The sequence below is a fragment of the Pelophylax lessonae genome (genome assembly GCF_965119305.1).
Source record: "Pelophylax lessonae genome assembly, chromosome: 3".
NCBI classification, from domain to species: domain Eukaryota; kingdom Metazoa; phylum Chordata; class Amphibia; order Anura; family Ranidae; genus Pelophylax; species Pelophylax lessonae.
The window spans coordinates 30,773,579-30,801,574 of NC_138770.1; the positions used below are offsets into that span (position 1 = coordinate 30,773,579).

The 27,996-nt window shown below is 46.3% G+C and overlaps 4 protein-coding genes across 4 annotated transcripts in view; 2 read left to right on the plus strand and 2 right to left on the minus strand.

Annotated features, from left to right (window-relative positions):
• The window catches only part of LOC309550684 (uncharacterized protein), a 1,024,308-nt gene that overhangs the window by 806,354 nt on the left and 189,958 nt on the right, over nucleotides 1-27,996 (plus strand). The gene's annotated exons all lie outside the window — the stretch shown is intronic.
• The window catches only part of LOC309550736 (uncharacterized protein), an 851,482-nt gene that overhangs the window by 489,462 nt on the left and 334,024 nt on the right, over nucleotides 1-27,996 (minus strand). The gene's annotated exons all lie outside the window — the stretch shown is intronic.
• The window catches only part of LOC309550715 (uncharacterized protein), a 523,380-nt gene that overhangs the window by 471,424 nt on the left and 23,960 nt on the right, over nucleotides 1-27,996 (plus strand). The window lies entirely within an intron of this gene.
• LOC309549885 (uncharacterized protein) lies at nucleotides 45-27,989 on the minus strand (the record flags this gene model as incomplete). Its single annotated transcript, XM_082250377.1, has 5 exons — nucleotides 45-1,054; nucleotides 7,305-7,519; nucleotides 13,987-14,027; nucleotides 22,999-24,066; nucleotides 27,933-27,989. The coding sequence occupies 5 exons, from the start codon at nucleotides 27,987-27,989 to the stop codon at nucleotides 189-191; spliced, it is 2,247 nt and encodes a 748-aa protein (XP_082106503.1). The 3' UTR covers nucleotides 45-188.

Below are 27,996 nucleotides of genomic sequence, written 5' to 3' on the forward strand. Positions count from 1 at the left end.
CTGTTTCTTACATGATGAAGATCAGCCATGGAGTATATCTGAGGTGTATATCAGGGTGTGCTTCTTCTCCACATGTCCAGCAACATTCATATAGAAGACATTTCCCGCACTCAAGGCACTAACACCTCGAGGGTTGTGTAGGACCCCTGATGTACAGGAAGACAGGACTTCAGTGAGGAACAATTCCCTCACTCAGGACAGGAAAGTAGCTTCTCCCCCGTGTGAGATTTCTGATGTTTGTAAAGATTGGACTTATCTGAAAAACATTTCCCACACTCAGGACAGGAATACGGCTTCTCCCCCGTGTGAGATCTCTGATGTCTGAAAAGACTGGACTTATCTGAAAAACATTTCCTGCACTCAGGACAGGAATACGGCTTCTCCCCCGTGTGAGATCTCTGATGTGTGTAAAGACTGGACTTCCGTGAAAAACATTTCCCGCAGTCAGGACAGGAAAATGGCTTCTCCCCCGTGTGAGATCTCTGATGTCTGGAAAGAGAGGACTTTTCTGAAAAACATTTCCTGCACTCAGAACAGGAATACGGCTTCAACCCCATGTGAGATCTCTGATGTATGAAAAGACTGGACATATGTGAAAAACATTTCCCGCACTCAGGACAGGAATGCGGTTTCTCCCCCGTGTGAGTTCTCCGATGTATGTAAAGATTGGACTTCCGTAAAAAACATTTCCCGCACTCAGGACAGGAAAATGGCTTCTCCTCCGTGTGAGTTCTCTGATGTGCGTAAAGATTGGATTTCCGTGAAAAACATTTCCCGCACTTAGGACAGGAATACGGCTTCTCCCCCATGTGAGATCTCTGATGTATTAAAAGACTGGACATATAAGAAAAACATTTCCCGCACTCAGGACAGGAATGCGGCTTTTCCCCCATGTGAGATCTATGAAGGCTGTTACGATGAGACTTTAGTGAAAAACATTTCCCGCACTCAGAACAGGAAAACGGCTTCTCCCCCGTGTGAGATATTTTGTGCAAATTAAAACCATATTTAGAACACAAACATTTCCCACACTCAGCACAGGAATACGGCTTCTCTACCATGTGAGACCTTTTTTGCTCATTAAGACGGGATTTAAAACGGAAACACTTCCCGCACTCAGTACAGGAAAACCTCCTATGTGTTGGAAGGATGGCACCATCCCCCACAGTCTGAGGTTCCTCAGGATAAGAGGAATACGATGGTCCGGCACTGTCCCTCACAGTCTGAGGTTCCTCAGGATATGAGGAATACGATGATCCATCTACACTGTGTGGTGCCGGATGGACATTTGAGGTAGCCAGGTTTTCTCCTGGACTATACTGTGTGATGTCCTCATCTTCTACTTTACATTCTGGAGACAAAGTGAGACAATCCTCTGAGGTTTTCCTCATCTCCCGTCCATCTACTAAAATAGAAATACAAAGATTATTACTAGACATCAGCAGATTGATTCCCCTAAACCAGGACTCCGCCCACATCAGGCAGCTTTGTCTCTGAGGATCTTACAATTCCCCCCTCAAGGTAACTATTAAATGGTAGAGGGTGACTAGGTGTCCCAGGAGTCACACATCAAGTCAAGACCTGCTGTATGATAGTAAATGGCAGTCTCAGTCTGGACCTACGCCAGGCCACGCCTTGATGTGCGGGACACCTACTCACTATCTACCGATATAAAATGTCCAGCTGGTAGGAAATGGGTGTAACAAAAGAGAATCCATATTATGTGTATATATTGTGCATATATACAATATATAGAGTATATACTGCAGGGTCAGGAGTACGTAATGTACAACATAGAGTATATAGTGCAGGGGTCAGGAGTACGTAATGTACAACATAGAGTATATAGTGCAGGGTCATATATATGTAATGTACAACATAGAGTATATAGTGCAGGAGTGAGGAGTGTGTAATGTACAACAGAGTATATAGTGCAGGGTCATATATATGTAATGTACAACATAGAGTATATAGTGCAGGGGTCAGGTGTATGTAATGTACAACATAGCGTATATAGTGCAGGGTCAGGTGTATGTAATGTACAATATAGAGTATATAGTGCAGGGGTCAGGAGTATGTAATGTACAACATAGAGTATATAGTGCAGGGTCATCTATATGTAATGTACAACATAGTCATAGAGTATATAGTGCAGGAGTGAGGAGTGTGTAATGTACAACAGAGTATATAGTGCAGGGTCATATATATGTAATGTACAACATAGAGTATATAGTGCAGGGGTCAGGTGTATGTAATGTACAACATAGCGTATATAGTGCAGGGTCAGGTGTATGTAATGTACAATATAGAGTATATAGTGCAGGGGTCAGGAGTACGTAATGTACAACATAGAGTATATAGTGCAGGGTCATCTATATGTAATGTACAACATAGTCATAGAGTATATAGTGCAGGAGTGAGGAGTGTGTAATGTACAACAGAGTATATAGTGCAGGGTCATATATATGTAATGTACAACATAGAGTATATAGTGCAGGGGTCAGGTGTATGTAATGTACAACATAGCGTATATAGTGCAGGGTCAGGTGTATGTAATGTACAATATAGAGTATATAGTGCAGGGGTCAGGAGTACGTAATGTACAACATAGAGTATATAGTGCAGGGTCATCTATATGTAATGTACAACATAGTCATAGAGTATATAGTGCAGGAGTGAGGAGTGTGTAATGTACAACAGAGTATATAGTGCAGGGTCATATATATGTAATGTACAACATAGAGTATATAGTGCAGGGGTCAGGTGTATGTAATGTACAATATAGAGTATATAGTGCAGGGGTCAGGAGTGTGTAATGTAGTGCAGGGGTCAGGAGTACGTAATGTACAACAGAGTATATAGTGCAGGGTCAGGTATATGTAATGTACAACATAGAGTATATAGTGCAGTAGTATGTAATGTACAACATAGAGTATATAGTGCAGGGGTCAGAAGTACGTAATTTTTTTTTTAAAACAAATAAACCTTTATTGAGTTAGGTACATAACAAAAGCAGAAAAAAGGGACAATCACTGTCATTGAAAACATTACTGAAACCAATGGTACAGAAAGTAAGGTCAAACAGGCGTATAATATTGCAGCCACCCCACCCCCCCCCCCCCCCGAGAAAGATTGGTAATACCAGCAACACAGGCCTGCAGCAGGATAATGCAGTATCAATCCAACAATTGTAGAACAACAAGCTAAGCACGCACTGCAGGTGCGGGAGAGAGCCCAAGGGCACAGTAAGGTCAAGCCGCCACTAAACCAAACAGCCGTGATCAGGAGGTGCATGTGGCAGGGGCTTCGAGCCATCTGTCCCAAATCTTATTATATTGTCTTGGACATCCTCTATTAGCATATAAGACCTTTTTATATGGGAGAGTGGCATTGACAGCCGCTAACCACGAAGACAGAGTGGGTGGAGATGACTGCATCCACTTTAGGGCTATCAATTTCCTAGCGGTGAACAGAGTTTCACTGAGAAAGTGGAGTGTATATTTATCTATGTCTTCATCGGGGAAAATCCCAAGGATGCACATCTTAGAATCCAGGGAGACCGGGCAGCCCATGAGGTCGTGGAGGAACTGGACAACCTGTGTCCAGAAACCCTACACGAATGGGCAGTGCCATAGCATGTGTCCAAACGTACTCGGGGAGCGCACAGATCTGGGGCACACAGAGGAGCGAGAGGAGTCAAACCTGGCCATCCTCACCAGAGTGAGGTACGATCTGTGGGTGATATAGATTTGTGTGAGCCGATTCGAACGTTTCAGGGACACAAAGGTGCAGGCCTCCAATGCATCACACCAGTCTTCCTCCTCCCGCTCCCCAACATCCCCCACCCAGGATCCCCGAACACCATACGCCAGGTCGGTCGTCTGCTTGGTACCCAGTATATCATACAGTTGGGAAATTAGTTTGTGGTGATCCTAAACTCTAAGCACGTCCAGTAGCTTAACTGAGGGTAAAGCAGGGGGATGGTTAATAAATTGCGCCCGAAGGGCATGGGTGACCTGCATGAAGTAAAATCGCATAGAGGCCGGGAGCTGAAATTCCTCTTGATCCTGGGGAAACGGTTTGATGGCGCCACCTGAGATGACATGTGATAGTAAATAAATACCCTTGGCAAGCCAGATACCCGGGTCAGAAATATGGAGAAATTCTGGTAAGTGACGATTGCGCCACAGGGGAGTCATTGAGTGGAATCCAGTGTCCCCGGTTTTGGATATCGCCAAGTCCCAGATCCGTCTGTGTTGGAACAAAAGACCGCCACGGGCAGCAGACGCCGGAGAGCCGCCAACTCCCCGAAGCAAATCACAGAACGGGTGTGGGAGCCACGATTCCTCTCCGCAACAAACCAACGCCACGTACCTGTCCGAGTCCTGTTTGTCCAAGTGAAAGAAATGGGACAATTGAGCCGAGAGATAATATCTTGACCAGATCAAATAGAGGTTCAATATTTAAAGAGGAAGTAAACCCTCCTCTGACACTTTTACCTATAGGTAAGCCTATGATAAGGCTTACCTATAGGTGCTGTAAATATATCCTAAACATGCACCGTTTAGGAGATATTTACCTTACATGCAGCCAGTAACGTCACTGGCGCATGCGCTCTGAAGGAACGGCCGCTGGTGCTGTTTCTTCAGAGCCCCGTGCCGTGACTGTCGGCTCCCGCGCGCGTGTGCGGGAGTGACGTCACCGTGGCTCCGGCCAATCAGATGGCCGGATGCCGCGATCCCGGAAGATGGGCGACTGGATATGTCGCCAGTCATACAGATGAGCGGGCGGCACGGCGGGGGCTCGTTCTAAGGTAAGTTTTTCATAATGAGCTAGTATGCGATGCATACTAGCTCATTTTGTGTTTCTCTTACAGGTTTAAAAAAAAAAAATTTTTTACGAGTTTACAACCTCTTTAAGGGAATATAGTCAGTGAGAGACCTGGTTACATGCACACCCAAGTGCTTGAATATGGCAACCCAGGATAGGGGGGAGAGCCACCTTGTCCGCCGACGGAGAAAAACTGTCAAAGTGAAGGATAAGAGACTTATCCCAGTTGACTGACAGGCCCGAAAAGTTACCAAATTGCTGTATCACAAGAAGGGCTTGCTGCAGGGAGGGACCTGGTAGGGTGTATGTAGTTCCGCGCTTAGGATGAGGGGTATATATGTACGATAGAACACCGCACCTAGCTGCTGCCCACTTCAAAAATGCGACCCTAGAAGGGGAGCACTTAAAGAAAAAAAAGGGGAAGGGAAGTGATTGGCGCTGCCTGGTGGGATGTTATGGGAATGTATATGTAGGATACTGTACTTCTAGTAAGATATCCTATAGAGACATGTGTAGTAATTTGATATTGGAATCAGTGAATCATCAACTTAAAGTCTGATGAATGACAAACCTGTGTAAAACCAAAGTGGGTCTATGTATAAAAAATATAATATAATAAAACCCTTTATACATAACATCAATAAATCAATTTCATACGTACAATAATGTGCAAAGAGAAGTGCAAAAAGTGAATCAAAAAGTGAAGTGCTAAAAAAATAAAATTAATCCAATGAAATCCAGTGGTAAATATGTGACCATAAAATAACAATAGGTAAGTATGCTATAAAAATTCTTAATAAATATAAGTAAAGTAATAAATAGCGTATATATGACCGTAAAATAACAATCGATGGGTATGTTCTTAAAGTGCCAATAAATACGAAAATGAATAAATAATTCTCAATAAATAAATAGATAGGTGCAAACGGTGCTAAAGGTGAACCAATTAATTGGTGAAAATATCCGTGCCGAACTAGCGGTACATAAATGAAAAAATGCAGACTAAAAAGTCAATACAAATAATCCCACAAATGAATCCAAGTATATGTGCCGTCTCAGTGGTAAAAAGTCCAAAAAAAAAGTCCTAAATAGGTGAAGTCGATATATGGTGGATTTCTAGTGCTCTTTTCTCTATGCCCAAAGTATAGTGGGTGGGCAGAAGGAAGAAGTGTTCCCCTGAGCCTGGGGTCCTGCGCTTACCAGATTCCCTTACCCCTACAGGGGTAAACAGCGGGTCGATAATTAGGGGATCGCTCCCACACACTGGCAATCAGGATCTCCTATGGCCTTGGTATCACTCCGTAGTAGTAGTGCAGATGTCAGCTCAATAGGTATAAAATAACGTCACTGGCGCATGCGCTCTGAAGGAACGGCCGCTGGTGCTGTTTCTTCAGAGCCCCGTGCCGTGACTGTCGGCTCCCGCGCGCGTGTGCGGGAGTGACGTCACCGTGGCTCCGGCCAATCAGATGGCCGGATGCCGCGATCCCGGAAGATGGGCGACTGGATATGTCGCCAGTCATACAGATGAGCGGGCGGCACGGCGGGGGCTCGTTCTAAGGTAAGTTTTTCATAATGAGCTAGTATGCGATGCATACTAGCTCATTTTGTGTTTCTCTTACAGGTTTAAAAAAAAAAAATTTTTTTACGAGTTTACAACCTCTTTAAGGGAATATAGTCAGTGAGAGACCTGGTTACATGCACACCCAAGTGCTTGAATATGGCAACCCAGGATAGGGGGGAGAGCCATCTTGTCCGCCGACGGAGAAAAACTGTCAAAGGGAAGGATAAGAGACTTATCCCAGTTGACTGACAGGCCCGAAAAGTTACCAAATTGCTGTATCACAAGAAGGGCTCGCTGCAGGGAGGGACCTGGATCCACCAGGTATAGTAACATGTCATCCGCGTAAGTCCCTTCGACGTAAACCGCGTATACCCGGGTCTGAACGTATGGCCATTGTGAGGGGCTCAACCGCCCGCGCGTACAACAATGGGGAGATGGGACAACCCTGTCGTGTGCCACGGGACAGGGGGAACGGCTGGGATGTCCAACCGTTAGCCACCACCCGGGCTCTCGGTTGGTTATACAGGATAGTAAACCATTTAACAAAATTTGGGCCGAATCTGAATCCGGGAAGGCATTGCCATCGGTAAAGCCACTCAACTGAGTCGAAGGCTTTCGCAGAGTCCAGTGTCACCACGACCCTTGTGCCCACACAATCGTGGGCAGCTTGAAGGTTCATGAACAAACGTCTGGTATTAAAAGCTGTGTTTTTAGCCGGCATGAAGCCCATCTGGTCGGAGTGTATGAGGGAGAGGATCACCGTGTTGAGAATCAAGGCAAGTATCTTGGCTAGAATTTTGATATCGCTTTGAAGCAAAGAGATAGGCCTGTAGGACTCCGGGTAGCGATGGGCCCTTGCCCGGTTTTGGAATTAAGACGATCAAAGCCTCGCGCATTGAGTCAGGCAATGTACCTGCTTTAAAGGCTGCCTCATACACCCCGAGCAAATGAGGCGCCGTGGTCTCAGAGAAATGGGAGTAAAACTCCATCGGTAGGCCATCAGAACCAGGAGCCTTAGCCCTCGCGAAACACGAGATAGCAACGACTATCTCATCAACCGAGATAGGGGCCTTGAGCATCTCAACCTGCGCAGGAGTCAGCGTGGGAAACTCGAGGGTATCCAGCAGCCTGGCAAGAACAGACGGATCATAATCAACCTTGGAGGAGTATACCTCACTGAAGTATAAGGGAAACACCTCTGCCATGGCCGATGGAACCGATGAGTCCCCCAACACCGAGGAGTGAAGTGTGATTACCACAGGGGGTCTAGCGTCCATGTGTGCTAAGTATGCCAACAATTTGCCCGCACGCACCCTATGTTCAAACACCCGTTGTCTGCTGAAAAATAACTTGCGATTAGCCTGTTCCTGGCAAAGATGATCTAGGGCCTGAGTTTGGAGATGGAGCTGGGACAGTAAGTCCGACGAGGGAGACTGGGCATATCTGGTTTCTAAGTCAGCTAGTTGTTGCTCGGCTCGTGGCAGGTCAGCCCTCGACGCCCATTTGTGCCTGGCGATGTGCGAAGAAAGGAGCAGTCGGGCGTGTCCCTTGAAGGTTTCCCACACAGCAGAGGGGGGTCGCAGAGTCAACGTTAGCACTAAAGAAAAAGTCCCATTCAGCGGTCAATGAGTCAATGTCAGGGACGGTCTTGAGCCAAAAAAGGTTCAGACGCCAATGATGTTGTTGAGGGTCGGTAAACGGGGACAGCCCTATTAAGTACGAGGTATGATCTGACAGCAGACGTGGTCCAAAACGAGCACAGCAGAGCCTGGGCGAAAGGGCCTGGGAGATCCAGATGGAGTCTATTCTGGACATGGTGGAATGGGTGGCCGAGAAACAGGAGTACGCTCTAATGTTGGGATGCAGGCACCTCCAGGAGTCTAGGAGTTGAAAACTACTAAGCAGTCTGTGAAATTGGGTAACTCTATCAGGGTAGACTGGGGAGTCGGGCGGACCCATCCTATCCAGACAGGGGTTGGGTACCATGTTAAAGTCGCCTATCCATATAGCAGGGAGGGATGGGAACCTAGACAGAAAGCCATTCCCTCAGCCAGGAGCACAGCACTAAAAGGAGGAGGTACATACCAGGCCAGTAAAAGGATTGCGTGCCCACCTATCCTACCAGACATAGAAATAGACATAGAAATATGTAATGTACAACATAGAGTATATAGTGCAGGAGTGTGTAATGTACAACATAGAGTACAAAGTATATTGTGCAGGGTCAGGAGTACGTAATGTACAACATAAAGTATATAATGCAGGGTCATATATATGTAATGTACAACAGAGAGTTTATAGTGCAGGGGTCAGGAGTATGTAATGTACAACATAGAGGATATAGTGCAGGGGTCAGGAGTGTGTAATGTACACAATAGAGCAGGACTTCCCAAACTGTGGGTCTGAGTGGGTCGTCGACAACGGAGCAGTCAGATCAGCAGTGAGGGAAAAAAAAAATGACCATTTAATACGCCCACTAGAGGCGTGGTGGCCGGGTGCACAGAAGAGCGGGACGGTGCGCCGTGAGCTGAGACAGAGGGGAGGAGCATCAAAGTCCTCTTCTCCTTCTTCCCCTCCTTGTGTACGACACAGTGGCGTAATTATAGCAGCCTGCAGGGGGCCCGCACAGGACCTCTGTCAAGTTTGAACATAGCTTGCCTTAGCCGGGGCTGTGGGCGGAGCTGGGGGGCAGTCCTAGGTACGGATAACTGCTTGTCACTTGTCCACACTGTGGATACAGCTAGCACGAGGGTGTATAGGCGGGCAGGAGGGGCGACATATAGGAGAACCAATCTCCTCCATTCTCCTTCTGGCTCCTGCAGGGCTTTCAGTGGCTGCAGGGGCGGGATCATTTCTACCATATGCCTCCCCACCGGACCTCCTATCCAGCCTGGCACTAGTTGTATTTACGATGTTGACAAGTAGTCATCTGTTCCTAGGACTGCCTCCCAGCTCCGCCCCCTCGACTCCGGCTTCAACTCCCGCTTCTTGTTTCAAAGCTGTTCCTGCCGCTGGTCAGGTAGGTGAAATGCTCCCTGCCCCGAGGCCGCTCAAGTAGATACAAACACAATCTCTGCCACAGCAGAGTGTCAGGAAATACACTACCCAGCAAGTATAGTGTTCCAGGTGCCCAACTGACTGTCACTCTGCTCCCCCGCCCCATACTGCCCCCCTCCCCCCATACTGTCCTCCATTGTCCCCCTCCCATCATGCTGCCCCCCATACTGTCTCCCTATACGGCTCTCCACTGCCCCCTCCCAGCCACCACCACCGCTGCCACCGATCCCACTCCCCTCATCCCCACCACCGCTGCCACCAATCCCACCCCCCTCACCACCACCACCGCTGCCACCGATCCCACCCCCCTCACCACCACCACCGCTGCCACTGATCCCACCCCCCTCACCACCACCACCGCTGCCACCGATCCCACCCCCCTCACCACCACCGCTGCCACCGATCCAACCACCACCGCCACCGATCCAACCACCACCACCACCGATCCTAACCCCCTCATCACCACCACCGCCACCGATCCCACCCCCCTCATCACCACCACTGCTGCCACCGATCCCACCCCCCTCATCACCACCACCGCTGCCACCGATTCCACCCCCCTCACCACCACCACTGCTGCCACAGATCCCACCCCCCTCACCACCGATCCCACCCCCCTCACCACCACCACCGCTGCCACCGATCCCACCCCCCTCACCACCACCAGTAATATATCACCATCGCAATAAGTGGACTGTTTTTGATAATTGCTCCACTTTTACCTGGAATTGGCTCTTATGTACAGTATGTATCCATCTATATATATATATATATATATATATATATATATATATATATATATATATATATATATATATATAACACTATGTCATTTCATATCTGTCTTATCTACATATAATACATGCTTCACATGTGCTTTAAAATGCATGGTTTTCCCTTTTAGGAATAGGAAAATAATAACGCTATGTTGTTGGGCCGGTATAATAATGCTATGGGGCTAGTATGAAATTATTTCCAGGGCTGGTTTTTATTCCCAGTCCGGCCCTGGGCACCGGACGTATTGCTGGGGGGGGGGGGGGTGGGGTTCCCATCTGACGTCGCTGGGGGCGGTGACTGACGCACGCACCGTCCGACTCAGTCACCATCCCGCCCGTTCCGCCGCCGTCAGTGAAGAGAGGAGCAGCGCGTCGGAGTGTGGAGTGACGGGAGTCAAGCCAGCGATCCAGCCCATTGCCCAGGACAGCAGGTAAGTGATTGAAGCCGCTGCAGTGGGTAAGTAGCAGTGCTGTGCCATGCCTGTACATACTGTGACATGCCTATACCTACTGTGCCATGCCTGTACATATACCTACTGTGCCATGCCTGTACCTACTGTGCCATGCCTGTACCTACTACTATGCCATGCCTGTACATACTGTGCCATGCCTGTACATACTGTGCCATGCCTGTACATACTGTGCCATGCCTATACCTACTGTGCCATGCCTATACCCACTGTGCCATGCCTGTACCTACTGTGCCATGCCTATACCATCACCTGTGCCATGCCTATACCTACTGTGCCATGCCTATACCAATCCCTCCCTTTATACAAGATGAGCTGATGGTCTTTGGGTTGATTTTGAGGATGATGATGCTGGTATCTCTGCATTGAAAGGGGGCATGCTGGTATCTCTGCATTGAAATGGGGCATGCTGGCATCTCTGCATTGAAAGGGGGCATGCAGGCATCTCTGCATTGAAAGGGGGCATGCAGGCATCTCTGCATTGAAAGGGGGCATGCAGGCATCTCTGCATTGAAAGGGGGCATGCAGGCATCTCTGCATTGAAAGGGGGCATGCAGGCATCTCTGCATTGAAAGGGGGCATGCAGGCATCTCTGCATTGAAAGGGGGCATGCTGGCAACTTCGCATTGAAAGGGGGCTTGCTGGCAACTTCGCATTGAAAGGGGGCTTGCTGGCATCTCTGAATTGAAAGGGGGCTTGCTAGCATCTCTGAATTGAAAGGGGGCTTGCTGGCATCTCTGAATTGAAAGGGGGCTTGCTGGCATCTCTGAATTGAAAGGGGGCTTGCTGGCATCTCTGCATTGAAAGGGGGCATGCTGGCATCTCTGCATTGAAAGGGGGCATGCTGGCATCTCTGAATTGAAAGGGGACATGCTGGCAACTTCGCATTGAAAGGGGGCATGCTGGCATCTCTGAATTGAAAGGGGGCATGCTGGCATCTCTGCATTGAAAGGGGGCATTCTGGCATCTCTGCATTGAAAGGGGGCATTCTGGCATCTCTGCATTGAAAAGGGGCATGCTGGTATCTCTGCATTGAAGGCTGCACGCTGGTCTCTCTGCATTGAAAGGGGGCACGCTATACCTTAATTCTGTAGCTCTTTAAAATTCAATTACAAGCAAGTGGGTCCCGAAAAAAATCTGTATTCATAAGTGGGTCTCGGCCCAAAAAAGTTTGGGAAGCCCTGCAATAGAGTATATAGTGCAGTAGTATGTAATGTACAATATAGAGTATATAGTGCAGGGGTCAGGAGTATAAAGTGCAGGGGTTAGGAATATGTAATGTACAACAGAGTATATAGTGCAGGGGTCAGGAGTATGTAATGTACAACATAGAGTATATAGTGCAGGAGTATGTAATGTACAATATAGAGTATATAGTGCAGGAGTATGTAATGTACAATATAGATGATAAAGTGCAGGGGTCAGGAGTATGTAATGTACAACATAGAGTATATAGTGCAGGGGTCAGGTGTATGTATGGTACAACACAGAGAATATAGTGCAGGGGTCAGGAGTATGTAATGTACAACAGAATATATAGTACAGGGGTCAGGAGTACGTAATGTACCAACATATATAGTGCAGGGTCATATGAATGTAATCTACAACATAGAGTATATAGTGCAGGGTCAGGTGTATGTATTGTACAATATAGAGTATATAGTGCAGGGGTCAGGAGTGTGTAATGTAGTGCAGGGGTCAGGAGTGTGTAATGTACACCATAGAGTATATAGTGCAGGAGTATGTAATGTACACCATAGAGTATATAGTGCAGGGGTCAGGAGTACGTAATGTACAACATAGAGTATATAGTGCAGGGGTCAGGAGTGTGTAATGTACAACATAGAGTATGTAGTGCAGGGGTCAGGAGTATGTAATGTACAACATAGAGTATGTAGTGCAGATGCCATGGCAGATCACTTACAGATTCTGCAGATCAATGTCTACTCTCACAGTGTCAGTACCTATCAACCGACTGAGCAACACTGTAAGCACATTCCCAAATTTCAGTGCGTCCTCCGAGTGAGTCACCAGGCCCTCCTTATAGACCGGCCTTCTTCATGACTCCCTCCAGCAAGGGGCCTCCCCTGGGTCTCCTCCTTGGCACAGCTTCCTCCAGACCAGGCAGGACAGCTTCACAACCACTTCAGCACATGTTAGGCCCCAAAACAGGCTAATCGACCAAACAGCAGAGCTCCATCCAGCAGCCCCTCCCTACACCTCATCCCAGGGGAAGAGAGCGAGCACATGGCCTGTCCCAAATATTTATTTCCTCCCCCAGCATGCACCAGTGACATAAACCTCCTACTGGATTGGCTGACGGAAAATATAAATATTTGTAATGTAAGACATTAAACCCAAAGAAAATATTTATTATATTGCAGCTTATCGATTCTTAGATGTGATGTTAGTTTTCCTTTTTAGGATTTCTTATATGTTCATCTGGTGATCTGGCCAGTAAATCTGTTCTATAAAAAGCTCCAACTCTAAAGCAGAATGTATCAGTTACTGGGATGGGGCAGACCATTTACCAATGACAGGGGTGCTTACAATGATCAGCTTTTATTTAGTCTTGTAAAACCTTTATCCCAAAGGAAAAAACTGTTTGCTGTAACTGATTATAAAGTTTTAACTTATGTAGGAGGATTTGTTTCATCTCTGTGTATCCCCTGAGGCCAATCACTTCACTGGGTATATGGAGGGTTTACACCCACTCTAAATGTTCACATGAAACAAGTTGCAGAGGTCCCACACCGCTGCCTCCCATCTCCTGAGACTGCACTCAGTGAATTGGGTGTGAGACTATACAGACATATCCCTCCACCCGACACAGCCAGCAAATAACAGAGCAAGTAACCCCGGGAGAATTGTTCTATCAGAGATCTTACTAGACCCAGGCATGGGGCAGAAAACCCGAAGAACAAACCCCAGGTGCCTAGGTCTGGTAACTCCTATGGTGAAAATCAACATTACGCTTCCAGCTGAAACCCAGAATCTCCATAAATCCAGTCTAGAGACATAAATTGTGTCTGCAGCACAGAGAAGGAAGATTATCCGAGAGAAATACAGGAATACAGGACAGGGAACACAGCTCAGGAAAGTGACCAGGGGATTACAGGCTGATATCACCCAGTCCCCGCCCTACTCTGGACCAATCAGTGAGCAGTATGGGTGGAGGAATGTATTTAGTGTTAATGACCCACCTGTGCTGATCTCTGTAGGAGTGTCCTCCTCTATAAATGTCCCCGTTATTCCATCCTCCTCCATAGACTGCTGATCATCCCTCACATACGTCTCTTCAATCTCAACTTTCATATCAATTGGATCTCCACTCTAAACCAAGAAAATGAGAGAAAATATCATCAGAAAACTATAAGGTCACTTAAAAAATCCACACATCATCTCCATGAGTCCATGTTCTAGATTCTCAGTCTGCTCCACCAACCTTGTAACAGTGGGGGATGGTGTGACCTTCCTGTGTGGAATCCCGGGAATACAGAGGACGGGGACATCTCTCTGGTGGGTTCCTGGTATTCGGTGGCTCCATCATATCCTTGTGTCCTGAAAACTCCTCCATCACTCCATACTCCTCATCCTCCTCTTTATACTCTTCTTTAACATCAATATTATCATCCCCGAGGTTTCCACTCTGAATAAATAATAAAACATTCATTGTAACAAACATACTGTATATAAATCATTACTACCAATAATTGTCACTCATCTACCTGATGATGGTGAGGGATGGTGTGACCTTCCTGTGTGGAATTCCGGGAATACAGAGGACGGGGACATCTCTCTGGTGGGTTTCTGTAGCTGGATGACTCCACCATGGTGTCCTGGTACAGATCTTTGTGTTCTTTTAGAAACTCTGACTCCCCCATCACCCCATCCTCATCATCCTCCTCTTTTATCTCTTCTTTAACCTCAACTTTAGAATCTCTCAGGTTTCCACTCTGAATATATAATAAAAATGACATCAATGGTAACAATGCAGATAATGTACAGATCCTAATGATACTATCAGTGATTGTTCCTCATCTACCTGATGATGGTGGGGGATGGTGTGACCTTCCTGTGTGGAATCCCGGGAATACAGAGGACGGGGACATCTCTCTGGTGGGTTCCCATTACTGGATCCATCTGTAGGAAACACACACACTGACTGAATACATTGTTTCTATGTGTTTATCAGATGATGGGGGATCTAGGTGGATCCTCCGTACTGCTCTCTCCTTTACAATAAAGTCTCCTCTTACCCGGTGATGTGAGGGGCGGCTGATTCTCCATCATGACGTCCTTGTAGAGATCCTTGTGTCCTTCTAAATACTCCCACTCCTCCATGGAGAAATAGACAGTGACATCCTGACACCTTATAGGAACCTGACACACACAATGATACAGTCACCATCCAGACACATCCCTTGTCTGTTACTGGATAATGTCCCAGAATTCCCAGCACCGCTCACCTCTCCTCCGTGATCTCTCTGGGGACTTCTAGAATCTTCTTTGTATTTCTCTATTATATCAGGGAGGGAGGTGGAGGCAATGTGATGGTCATATGATCTCCAGACTTCACAGGAGGAAAACTCTAGATCTGAACACAAATAGTAAAATCAAATGATATTCCCAGAATCCTCCTCACCTCACCATTCAGGTTTCCATTTGATTAAAGCCCCACCTCAGACTGAGGTATAATTTACCCACACAGGACCCCCACACTACGCAGGGTAAAAGCTTGTTGCAGGCATTCTGACATCATTACATACAACGCAGGACCAACAGACCCACTTTGCTAGTGAGGATGCCAAGGGTCCGCCCACATCCTAAGAACATGAGAAAAAAAAGCCAGATGGAGGGACATTGGGGGAGGAGCTGTGAGGTCAGTGTGATGTCATAGGACATATAGACTCTGAATGGAGGGACATTTAGATGGGGAGATTTGAGGGGTCCTCTATATGAGGCTCCTGTGCAAACCAAATCATTGTTCCCGGGTGCCTCCCACTTCTCCTAAAATGAAGAGTGAACTTTGACCTTTACCATACAGAGATCTGTCAAGAATGTGTGAAAGTAATCTCTCATGTGAGCAGGTGACATGCGGAGGAACGGAGTGTAAATAGCAGACACTTTCATCCAGAGCTCCTAATGGTGGGGATGGATTTTGCTGCATGCTGGTGCCAACTTTCCACCCCCCAGGGTCACCGCAGGGGTGGAGAAAAGCTGTGTAAGAGGATATGGAGGAGAGATGAGGAGGAGATCCAGGAATCAGGATAAAGGTCAGGACAAGCAACAGACGAGCGCATCCAAGAGATGAAGCTGGGGTCACTACACAGAAAATCAATCCAAGGAAACAACAGGCAGGACGAGGAATAGCAAGAACGAGCTCAGAGACAAATGAGAATATTGCTCAGCCAATGGGAGATTATCTCAGCATGACTTACATAATGAAGAAGATGAGGGGGAGGGGAGGAATTCACTTAAGGTGACCATAGATACATGGAAATTCAGCTGGTTCTGCAGGGATCGGTCACATTTCCATCCACGTGTGGTCACTGCCGGATAAAAGTCACTCGATCAGCAGGTGCAGCCAATAGCTTCATCACTGATCTGTGTATTCTGAGAGCGGAGGAGCGCCCTCCATTGCCAGAATACAATAGTGCAGCCAGGAGGATCCCCCCCATCCACCTCCTAGGTAAGGATGGGGGAATCGCTTCAGTTTTTTTTCACTCATCACTCTGGCTGAATGATAAAACGGAACCATGTATGGCCAGCTTTATACAGCAAGATATATTATTCATCAACTGATCCCCCTGAAGGGGTTAATCTACGTATTACCTCCTCTGCCGCGCCAATTCCTGCATTGTCTTCTCTTTCTGTCCTACCAAATGGAATGTACTGTCAGAATCTGACATCACTTCCTGTCTGCATTCCATAGAGACTTCCTGTCTGGGTAGAAGTGAGATCACCACCTTGTGGAGCTCAGAGGAACTGCAGCCCTGAGAACCGTCTGGTAGTGTGAACACGGCCTTGTGCTGTGTGTGTATGTACTGTATATCCTTCCCCTTTCTCTCCTACCTGAGTGTGTATGAAGAGGCGGAGCTCCTGCTGGAACAGCGGTTGGAGGAGGAAGCCGAGTCTAGGAGGGAGACTGACAGAAAGCGCAGCAGACGTGAAGGATGTTTGTGACTCTGGTAGATGAAAAGCTGGGAGTCATATTGCTCTGGTGAGTGGGGAAGCACTACTAAGGAGGCGCCCTCACCATCACATGTGTAAGAGGTGGAAGAAGGCGTGGCTACACTACAGCTGGCACAGTTGGGAGCACGGAGAACTTTCACACCTTATCAACTTTTCATTCATTTGTGGACTTTTATGGAGCAACAGAACTTTGTTGAATTAGATGCAAAGTGGAAGCAGTGGACTTGCAGAGAACACTATATTGAGCACAAAATATTGTATGATTACATGAATTTGCACAGGTTTTTATTGTAAAGAAAATATTATAAGATTAACGAAGTAGGTGCTAAGTGGAAGCAGTGGATCTGCAGGGAACAGCATCTTGAGCACAAAGCATTTTATGTTGTATATGAATTTGCACATGGATCAGTTTACTTCATGTATTGATAAACACCATAAGATGAATGAAGTAGGTGTAAATTTGGACCTAGGGAACACAAGGGAGGTGGAGTGGGAATCCTCCTATCCTCACAGAGCACCTTCCAGGTTCTCCACTCTCCTCCCTCTCATCATTTGAAGCTCACTGTATACGTCTATTTTCTCCAATCTCCTCTAGAATTGCTGTGATTTATCGCCCCGCTGGACCGGTATTAACTTTCCTTGATGACTTCTCTGCCTGGCTGCCCTACTTTCTCTCTTCTGAAATCCCCACAATCATTCTCAGCGACTTCAACATCCCTGTTACTACGAACACTTCTGCTACTTCCAAACTTCTCAGTCTAACCTCCTCATTTGGCCTGAAGAAATGAATACACAATGGATAGAGGCTTCTACTCACTCTGGTGACAACACCCTCAGCCTTGTATTCTCCCACCGATGCACTCCATGCATCCTCTCCAACAATCCTCTCCCTCCCTAAACACCACTAGGGATGGGCGAACAGTTTGGGTGGAGGATAACTTCACCATTCACCCAAATTTTCTGTGCGCTCGGTGTTTTCATTTCTTTTACTATTTACATCCCGCCGAGCGCACAGTCAATAGGTTGTTAAAAAGCAAAATTGGGAAGCCGGCCACTGCATCCCTAACAACGAGTGAGTCATAAGCTGTCAGTGGGCTTCCCCACTGACAGCAGAATGTAAAAAAAAATAAAAATTTGCCGGCAAGAAAAAAATCGACGTGGGGTCCCCCAAAATTTATACCAGGCCCTTTGGGTCTGGCATGAATTTTAAGGGGAAATCCATGCCAAAATGTAAAAAACAAATGGCATGAGGTCCCCCCAAAATCTATACCCGACCCTTATCCGAGCATGCAGCCTGGCAGGTCAGGAAAGGGGGGGACAAGCGAGTGCCCCCACCTGAATCATACCAGGCTACATACCCTCAACATGGGGGGTGCTTTGGGGCAGGGGGGGCTCAGCTCCCCGCCCCAAAGCACCTTGTTCCTATGTTGATGGGGACAAGGGCCTCTTCCCCACAACCTTGGCCTGTGGTTGTGGGGGTCTGCAGGCAGGGGGCTTATCAGAATCAAGAAGCCCCCTTTAACAAGGGGGCCCCCAGATTCCACCCCCGATGTGAATGAGTTTGGGGTACATTGTAAAAATAAATGAGGCTAGGAGCCCATTTTTCACAATTCCTTTTATAGAAAAAATCTACATCTCCAATGTAGATCCATCGTCATTCACGACGCCCAGTGCACCTCTGGACCCCAAAAAAAAAAAAAACACTCCGCCCTCAAGGAATAACAGTCTGACAGTACTTAAAAAGGTAAGGAGTAGGGCCACCTGGTGACATCATCTGGTGGCCCGCCCCCTTGTGATGTAACTGACTGGTGCATGCTGGATCAGTGACATTATAAGGGGCATGGCCACCAGGTGACATCACATGGTGGCTCTGCCCCTTACCTATTTAAAAACTGTCACCCGGCGGAGCAGACATTCAACAGTCAGCCTTCCTTGTAGGCAGGGTTTTTTTTATTTTTTTGGGTTGACGGTGCAGCGGTCATTGTGATTGAAGATGGATCTACATCAGGGGACATTGGTTTTTTATTTTATTTTTTTTAATAAAGGATTTTTAAAAAAACGGACTCATGTCTTTATTATTGACACTTTTTTTTGGTAATTGAGGGCCAGGATCTGGGGGCCCCCTTTTTCAAGGGGGCTTCCAGATTCCGATAAGCCCCCTGCCCCAAAGCACCCCCCTATGTTGATGGCATGTGGCCTGGTATGGTTTGGGGGACACTCACTTGTCCCCTGTCCTGGCCTGCCAGGCTGCATGCTTGGATAAGGGTCTGGGATGGATTTTGGGGGGAAAGATATGCCATTTAAAAAAAAAAATGGCACGGGGCTTCCCCTCAAAATCTATACCAGACCCTTATCCAAGGATGTAGCCTTTTTCTGGCCTGGTATGGATGGTGGGGGCACCACGCAGTTTTTTTCCCCATTTTTTATTTTCTTTGCCAACAATTATTTTTTTTACATTCAGCTGTCTGCGGGGAAGCCTGCTGACAGCTGATGACTCATTTGTTGTTAAGGACACCGTGCGCCGGTTTCCCGGCCAACAACCTATTGACTGTGCACTCGGCGGGATGTAAATAGTAAAACAAATAGAAGAAACACAGAGCACGCAAAATATTTGGGTGTTTTGGCGAACACCTGAAGGGGCCATTTCGGGCTGAAGTTATGCTCAGTCCAAACCACTCGCCCATCCCTAGTGGTGTTTAGAGAGAGGTAGAAGATTGTTGGAGAGGTTGCATGGAGTGCATAGGTGGGAGAATACAAGGCTGAGGGTGTTGTCACCAGAGTGAGTAGAAGCCTCTATCCATTGTGCACCCATTTCTTCAAGCCAAATGAGGAGGTTAGACTGAGAAGTTTGGAAGTAGCAGAAGTGTTTGTAGTAACAGGGATGTTGAAGTCAACGAGAATGATTGTGGGGATTTCAAAGGGCCTGGTATGGACCGAGGAGGGACCCCCCCCCCAATTGTTATTATTTTTAACAACAATGGCTGGGAAAATCAATTTAAATTTAATTTTTTTTTTTCTTTATAAATGTCAGTTTTGCTGTAGCAGGTTCTATACACAGTACAGATGCACCACTTTATAGGCAGACTAAGGGGACTCCCCATGCACTATATTTAAAGGAATTTTTATTTTTGTTTTTTTTTTTTCATTGTAAGCATTAATTAAAATCACTGCTCCTTTAAAAATGATATTTTGTAAAAAAATAAATAAATAAATAAATAAATTTGCATTGATAGTATCAAAAATGAAAAAATTGTTAAAAAAAAGAAAAACATGCACAGAGAAATTTCTGGTGTTGGGCGAACACCCAAATGGACGATGTTTAAGCCGAACCATTTACCCATCCCTGCTCCCTGGTTATCTCCCTCCTCATTGACTTACCTTTACATATGCTATCCCTCCTTCAGCCCATCATGAATGCTCCTGCCAGACTCCTCCACCTTACAAACCACTCAGCATCTGCTACCCCTCTCTGCCAATTCCTCCATTGGCTGCCACTCACCCAACAAATTTATATTAAAAATACTAACAGTAGCTTACAAAGCCATCCACAACTCTGCCCCCAGCTACACCACTAACCTGGTCTCAGTATGCCAACCAAATCATCCTCTTTGATCCTCCCAATATCTTCTGCTTTCTAGTTCACTTGTCACCTCCTCCCATCTCCATGACTTCTCCCGACCCTCTCCTATGCTGTGGAACTCCCTATCCCAATCTGTCGACTATCTCTTACTCTATCCACCTTTAGGTGTTCACTGAAAACTCATCTCTTCAGAGAAGCCTATTCTGCCCCCACCTAACAACTGTACTTTTATTTTCTCCATCAGTCTATCCCCACAGTTATTACCTTTTGGATCACTTGACCCCCCCCCCCCTCCTAGATTGTAAGCTCTAATGAGCAGGACCCTCCGATTCCTCCTGTATTGAATTTTATTGTAATTGTACTGTTTGCCCTAACATTGTAGAGCCTGCGCAAACTGTTGGCGCTTTATAAATCCTGTATAATAATAATAATATATGACTGCCTAGTCCAGCCTCTCTCAGCCAGGGTTCCTCCAAAGGTTCCTAGGGGCTCCTTGTCACTTCCTTGGGCTGTATATGGAATTGTCACCTACCAGCCGTTTCTGGATACTGAAGTCTGTCATCATTGCACGACACACACAATTTTTTTTTATTCAATATATTTTTTATTCTAACTTTAAGTTTAACAAGAGTGCAAAAAAAAAAGAACAAAATGGTAAAGGAAGAAATCCAATTGGTCATGAAAATGACTTGTCTGGAATGTGGAGGTGGAGTCGGTTATAATTTGTGTACAATACAATACACAACGTGTTACATTATTATAACAAAGTATTGTAGAAAAGATCACACCATAGAAAATGGGGGAAAGGAGAAAATAAACCCGGATATGAAGGTGACATTTGTGTACGAGGAACACCTTAACAATTACCACCATTTTATTCTCCATGGCCTCTGCTTTCAGAAAATATATGTTTGGGGGTTTTATCTAATCTTCAGGCCCAAAATCTGCATTTTACCATGTGTGCAAAAATAATGCAAACACAGCACTGGCAGTGAAAGGGTTAATGTGAGCTAGATGGGATCACTCTGCTGGGGTCACATTAGAGCTCCCCCTAGCTGCAGCCTGGTAATAACATTGCTAGGAGGTCTATTAATTTATCTGCTACATACTTCCCATCTTTATATAAACGTCTCCTGATATTTAGGGGGAAATATTGGAACATTTACATAGCAATTCTCTCAGTGACAATGCATGTACATTCCTTCTGTGTGATTGGGGAAACAATGAATGTTATTAGGGGATTTGCTGTGCTGGTTGAAGATTTTTCATTGATATAAAATGGAAAATGTTGCATTTGGACACTAGATGGCGCTAATTGCTATGATACTGAGGCCGTCTAAAGGAATTAGGAATTTTTAGTTTTAAATCAATAGTTGGTTTAATCCTGTGGTTTTATTTTGTTTAAGTCCTTCAGTGTGTACAGTACTCATAAATGCATGGGTATGATCTCGGGTAACTAAGGGGTCTATGCAAAAAATATTTTGGATGAGTGTGACGAGCATGTGTCCAGCCTTGACAAATTCTGGCCATATTCTAATAAACACAGTGATTTCCTATAATCGTCAGCTCCAACTAGTGGCCATAATGAGGTATTAGTTCCTAAACACCTCAATCAGGAAAAATAGATCAATACCCCATTATGGCCACTAGATGGACCCAATGATCATAGGAAATCACTGAATGAAATAAAATAAGACCAACATTTGTCATATTTGTTCATCTATTTAATAAAAAATAAACATGTAAGTGAAGTGGTAACTATTGAGCCAATCACTTCATCAAACCACACATAATATCTCCCTTCAAAGGGAAAACAAAAATTATTTACAGAAAATTAAACAGTATAAATATTTTCCAACCAATAACCTCCACCCAGACAAGATATGTAGAAATATAAAGACAAGCGGTGTTACCTCTCGTGCCGCACTCCGCCAAGCCACCCAAACCCACACAGGGGCAAAGGAAAGAAGTTCTCGCCTAGTTTATCTCCGAGTTCTCCTTCCCTCCTGTTGGGGGATGGGAGAAGGATGGACTGAAGACAGAGAGACATGCTTCGGGGTCACCACTGGTAAGTAGAGCCTTGAAATGAAGGACATCAACTTCAGAATTTCTGTCTTGTCTGTGTAAAGTTTACTGATAAAGATATATGGGATCTCACAGCTTCTAGCTCTGTAACCCGCTATATCATTATCAGTAACCGTCACACAGACAAGCAAGACATTCTGAAGGTGATTCCTTCATTTCACGGCTCTACTTACCCCTCTACACCCCAAAATTTACTCAGCCAATGAAAAGCCAACACGGGACAACACTTCATCCATGTCTCTGGTCATCTCTGATCTCCTTATGAAGTGTTTCTTACATGAGGAAGATCAGCCATGGAGTATATCTGAGGTGTATATCAGGGTGTGCTTCTTGTCCACCAACATTCATATAGAAGACATTTCCCACAGTCAAGGCACTAATACACCTCGAGGGTTGTGTGGGATCCCTGATGTACAGGAAGATAAGACTTCAGTGAGGAACAATTCCCTCACTCAGAACAGGAATACGGCTTCTCCCCGTGTGAGATCTCTGATGTCTGTAAAGATTGGACTTGTGTGAAAAACATTTCCCGCACTCAGGACAAGAATACAGCTTTTCCCCCGTGTGAGATCTCTGATGTGCGTAAAGATTAGATTTGTGTGAAAAACATTTCCCGCACTCAGGACAGGAAAACGGCTTCTCTCCCGTGTGAGATCTCTGATGTGTGTAAAGATGGGACGTCTGTGAAAAACATTTCCCGCACTCATGACAGGAAAACGGCTTCTCTCCCGTGTGAGATCTCTGATGTATGTAAAGATGAGACTTTAGTGAAAAACATTTCCCGCACTCATGACAGGAAAACGGCTTCTCCCCCGTATGAGATCTCTGATGTGTGTGAAGATTAGACTTTAGTGAAAAACATTTCCCGCACTCAGGACAGGAAAACGGCTTTTGCCCCGTGTGAGATCTCTGATGTGTATAAAGAGTGGACTTCTGTGAAAAACATTTCCCGCACTCGGGACAGGTATACGGCTTCACCCGTGTGTGAGATCTCTGATGTCTGTGAAGATGAGACTTCCGTGAAAAACATTTCCCACACTCAGGACATGAATGCAGCTTCTCCCCCGTGAGAGATCTCTGATGTATGTAAAGATTGGCCTTCTGTGAAAAACATTTCCCGCACTCAGGAAAATAAAGTGACTTCTCCCCAGTGTGAGATCTCTGATGTGTTTGAAGATGAGACTTTTGTGTAAAACATTTCCCACACACAGGACAGGAAAACGGCTTCTCCCCTGTGTGAGATCTCTGATGTGTGTAAAGAGAGGACTTCTGTGAAAAAGATTTCCCGCACTCAGAACAGGAATACGGCTTTTCCCCCGTGTGAGATCTTTTATGCACATTAACACTATATTTAGAACTGAAACGTTTCCCGCACTCAGGACAGGAATGCGTTTTTTCTCCTGTATGAGATCTTTCATGCTCGTTAAGTTTTGACTTAAAAGGGAAACACTTCCCGCACTCATTACAGGAAAAACTCTTAGCTGTTGGCAGGATGGCACCGTCCCTCACAGTCTGAGGTTGCTCAGGATAAGAGGAATACGATGGTCCGGCACGGTCCCTCACAGTCTGAGGTTCCTCAGAATAAGAAGAATACGATGGTCCGGCACTGTCCCTCACAGTCTGAGGTTCCTCAGGATAAGAGGAATACGATGGTCCAGCACCGTCTGTCACAGTCTGAGGTTCCTCAGAATAAGAGGAATACGATGGTCCGGCACTGTCCCTCACAGTTTGAGGTTCCTCAGGATAAGAGGAATACGATGGTCCGGCACTGTCCCTCACAGTTTGAGGTTCCTCAGAATAAGAGGAATACGATGGTCCGGCACTGTCCCTCACAGTTTGAGGTTCCTCAGGATAAGAGGAATACGATGGTCCGGCACCATCCCTCACAGTTTGAGGTTCCTCAGGACAAGAGGGATACGATGGTCCGGCACCGTCCCTCACAGTCTGAGGTTCCTCAGGATAAGAGGAATACGATGGTCCGGCACTGTCCCTCACAGTCTGAGGTTCCTCAGGATAAGAGGAATACGATGGTCCTGCACCGTCCCTCACAGTCTGAGGTTCCTCAGGATAAGAGGAATACGATGGTCCATCTACACTGTGTGGTGCCGGATGGACATTTGCGGTCGCCGGGTTTTCTCCTGGACTATACTGTGTGATGTCCTCATCTTCTACTTTACAGTCTGGAGACAAAGTGAGACAATCCTCTGAGGTTTTCCTCATCTCCCGTCCATCTACTAAAATAGAAATACAAAGATTATTACTAGACATCAGCAGATTGGTTCCCCTAAACCAGGACTCCGCCCACATCAGGCAGCTTTGTCTCTGAGGATCTTACAATTCCACCCTCAAGGTAACTAGTAAATGGTAGAGGGTGACTAGGTGTCCCAAAAGCCACACATTAAGTCAGGACCTGCTGTATGATAGTAAATGGCAATCTCAGTCTGGACCTACGCCAGGCCACGCCTTGATGTGCGGGACACCTACTCACTATCTACCGATATAAAATGTCCAGCTGGTAGGAAATGGGTGTAACAAAAGAGAATCCATATTATGTGTATATATAGCAGTGGGTAGAGGGGAGAGACAACATAGAGTATATAGTGCAGGGGTCAGGAGTATGTAATGTACAAAATAGAGTATATAGTGCAGGGGTCAGGCGTGTTTAATGTACAATATAAATTATACAGTGTAAGGGTCAGGACTCATAAGTCAGGCACAGCCAGTGAACAGCAGAGTAAGTAACCCCGGGAGAATTGTTCTATCAAAGCTTAGTAGACCTGGGCATGGGGAAGGAAATCTAAAGCACATATCCCAGGCAGTGCCGGTAGAAGGTCACCCATAGCCCAGGGCGAACATGCCAATCAGCGCCCCCTCCCCCAATATGTGTGAGCATTATGTGTCAGCAAACCCCCCCCCCCCCCCAAAAAACAAACATTGGGCACTAATCTGCAGGATTACCCCACACATCCCTACTAGCACAAATCTTTCTCCCCAAAATAAATTATCCCCTAGTACAAATCCCCCCCTTTACCATATCACCTATTCTAGTACAAACCCCCCAAAATTGGCCCTCCTAGCACAAATCACCCATGAATCACCACTTCTAGCACACACCCAAATTTCCCTTCCTATAACAATTCTTTGCCCCTGCTGCTACTTAAATTACTCCTCCCAACTCCTTACATTTCTCCTCCTTGCGGTGGCCCCCCACTTCACATGATACCACAGTGCCCAGGGCAGCCGCCCCCTCCTGCCCACCCCTTGTCCCGACTCTGACCCCAGGTGCCTAGATCTAGTAACTCCTCTGGTGAAAAGTAACATTTTGCTGCCAGCTGAACCCCAGAATCTCCATAAATCCAGTCTAGAGACATAAATTGTGTCTGCAGCACAGAGAAGGAAGATTATCCGAGAGAAATACAGGAATACAGGATGGGGAACACAGCTCAGGAAAGTGACCAGGGTATTACAGGCTGATATCCCCCAGTCCCCACCCTACTCTGGACCAATCAGTGAGCAGTATGGGTGGAGGAATGTATTTAGTGTTAATGACCCACCTGTGCTGATCTCTGTAGGAGTGTCCTCCTCTATAAATGTCCCCGTTATTCCATCCTCCTCCATAGACTGCTGATCATCCCTCACATACCTCTCTTCTTCTTCTGCCTTACCCTCAGCTTTTATATCAATTGGCTCTTCACACTATACCAAGAAAATAATAGAAGAGGTCATCTGTAATACATAAGCTTCAATATTGTGACATCACATTTTAAAAAAATCACTTCAATGAGTCCATTTTCTAGATGCTTCGTCTCACCAACCTTATAACAGTGAGGGATGGTGTGACCTTCCTGTGTGGAATCCCGGGAATACAGAGGACGGGGACATCTCTCTGGTGGGTTCCTGGTATTAGGTGGCTCCATCATATCCTTGTGTCCTTCTGAAAACTCCTCCATCACTCCATACTCCTCATCCTCCTCTTTATACTCTTCTTTAACATCAATATTATCATCCCCGAGGTTTCCACTCTGAATATATAATAAAACATTTTTTGTAACAAATATACTGTATATAAATCAGAACTACCAATAATTGTCACTCATCTACCTGATGATGGTGAGGGATGGTGTGACCTTCCTGTGTGGAATTCCGGGAATACAGAGGACGGGGACATCTCTCTGGTGGGTTTCTGTAGCTGGATGACTCCTCCATGGTGTCCTGGTACAGATCTTTGTGTTCCTTTAGAAACTCTGACTCCTTCATCATCCCATCCTCATCATCCTCCTCTTTTATCTCTTCTTTAACCTCAACTTTAGAATCTCTCAGGTTTCCACTCTGAATATATAATAAAAATGACATCAATTGTAACAATGCAGATAATGTACAGATCCTAATGATACTATCAGTGATTGTTCCTCATCTACCTGATGATGGTGGGGGATGGTGTGACCTTCCTGTGTGGAATCCCGGGAATACAGAGGACGGGGACATCTCTCTGGTGGGTTCCCATTACTGGATCCATCTGTAGGAAACACACACACTGACTGAATACATTGTTTCTATGTGTTTATCAGATGATGGGGGATCTAGGTGGATCCTCCGTACTGCTCTCTCCTTTACAATAAAGTCTCCTCTTACCCGGTGATGTGAGGGGTGGCTGATTCTCCATCATGACGTCCTTGTAGAGATCCTTGTGTCCTAAATACTCCCACTCCTCCATGGAGAAATAGACAGTGACATCCTGACACCTTATAGGAACCTGACACACACAATGATACAGTCACCATCCAGACACATCCCATGTCTGTTACTATATAATGTCCCAGGACAGTGGCGGCTGGTGCTCAAAATTTCTTTGGGGGGGGGGGGGGGGGGGCAACAGAAAAATGTAATAGGCATTGCTTTGCGGCAAAAAAACGCTGTAAAAAAATTGCGTGACTTTGAGGTCACAGAAGGGTGAAAGGGGCCTTCAGTAATTAAGGTATAGCGTGCCCCCTTTCAATGCAGAGAGACCAGCATGCCCCCTTTCAATGCAGACAGACCAGCATGCCCCCTTTCATTGCAGACAGACCAGCGTGCCCCCTTTCAATGCAGAGTGACCAGCGTGCCCCCTTTCAATGCAGAGAGACCAGCGTGCCCCCTTTCAATGCAGAGTGACCAGCGTGCCCCCTTTCAATGCAGAGTGACCAGCGTGCCCCCTTTCAATGCAGAGTGACCAGCGTGCCCCCTTTTAATGCAGACAGACCAGCGTGCCCCCTTTCATTGCAAAGTGACCAGCATGCCGTGCCCCTTCAATGCAGACAGACCAGCATGCCGTGCCCCTTTCAATGCAGAGAGACCAGCGTGCCGTGCCCCCTTAAATGCAGACAGACCAGTGCACTTACTTGCAGCAGCGACTTCTCCTCACGTCCTCCCGCCGCCTCCTCCTCGGCCAATGCCATGGTTTTT